At 54.7% G+C, this 1,240-nt stretch overlaps 1 protein-coding gene across 1 annotated transcript; it reads left to right on the forward strand.

Moving 5' to 3' along the window:
* Positions 1 to 206: 206 nt before the first annotated feature.
* ACA1_143440 (uncharacterized protein) lies at positions 207 to 698 on the forward strand (the record flags this gene model as incomplete). Its single annotated transcript, XM_004353450.1, has 1 exon — positions 207 to 698. The coding sequence occupies one exon, from the start codon at positions 207 to 209 to the stop codon at positions 696 to 698; it is 492 nt and encodes a 163-aa protein (XP_004353502.1).
* Positions 699 to 1,240: the final 542 nt, after the last annotated feature.

Below are 1,240 nucleotides of genomic sequence, written 5' to 3' on the forward strand. Positions count from 1 at the left end.
CGAGCTGCACGAGCGCCGGGCTTACCTGCCCGCCAGCAAGGGCGGTTACAAGAAGCCCTCCAACTAAGGACCAGAGTCAGCCAGTTCGCGTGTGTCGGCGTCACGGGCTCAATTTAGCTGTTATTTTAATAGCAAATAAAAGTAAATTGATCTCTTATCTCAAATGATTTTTATAATAAATCATTTATCCGTTAGTATTACAAACAATGGCAGCAGCAGGGAAGGCGACGGTGGAGTATGAGGTGAATCTGCGCGTGAAGAAGCAGGTGGAGGGTCCCTTCCTCGAGTGGCTTCGTGCCCACATGCGCGACATGGTGGAGACCACGCGCTGCTTCGTCTCGGCGCGGCTCTACAGCCAGGAGGCCTCGAGGGGGACAACGAGGCCACCAGCGATGACGCGGCTGACTACGTGCGCTACGTGGCGCTCTACGGGTGCGCTGACCGTGCCGCCCTCCAGCACTACTTCGACCACCACGCCCCGGCCATGCGTGCCGACGGCCTCCAGCGCTTCCCCAACCAATTCGCAGCCACGCGCCGCATCCTCCATCTCCAGTAGAGCAAGCAATAAAGAAGAGCACACGGCCTGGCTCTCTCATCAACCACAGGACACCGCCTCAGGAATTTCACCGGCTCGCGTGGCCCAATGGAAAGGCGTCCGCCTCCTAAGCGGAAGATTGTGGGTTCGATCCCCACCGTGAGCGAGCTAAACCTTTTTGTAGGTTTTAGGACTATTAACATTGCGTTACTGGGAGAGAGTAGCGGCTCCTCAATTCCATCGCTGGGAGTGTTGTAGCTCTTAGATGCTTTTTGGCAACGTTCATCTTGCAGATTAAAGATGACCATGCCCACCTTCCATCCAGCCTTCTGGACGAACGAAGCATGAAGAAAGCACAAAAGAAAAGAAAACGCTTTTTTCTTTCTTTTGTTTTTGGAGCGATGCAAGGAGGTGGTTTTCTTCCTGGTGGTGGTCCTGGCAGACTGCCCTTCCGCCCTCACGACCCCTCGTTTGGTGCCCCGCCGTATGCTCCGCCCTTCTCCTTTTGCTGATTGTTTTTATTATTTATTCTTAATTTGTAAGAAATCACAATATCAGTGGGCACGGCTGGCCTCCCGGCGCGGGCGCTCCACACCACCCTGGCCTGCCCTTTGCACCGTCTCCCTATGGTGGCCCTCCCCTCGCTTGGTGCGGCGTGCGCGCTGTAGTGCAGTGTTTTTTGATTCAAAACAAGATTCCCTACTC

This window comes from Acanthamoeba castellanii (genome assembly GCF_000313135.1).
Source record: "Acanthamoeba castellanii str. Neff unplaced genomic scaffold scf7180000084709, whole genome shotgun sequence".
NCBI lineage: Eukaryota > Discosea > Longamoebia > Acanthamoebidae > Acanthamoeba > Acanthamoeba castellanii.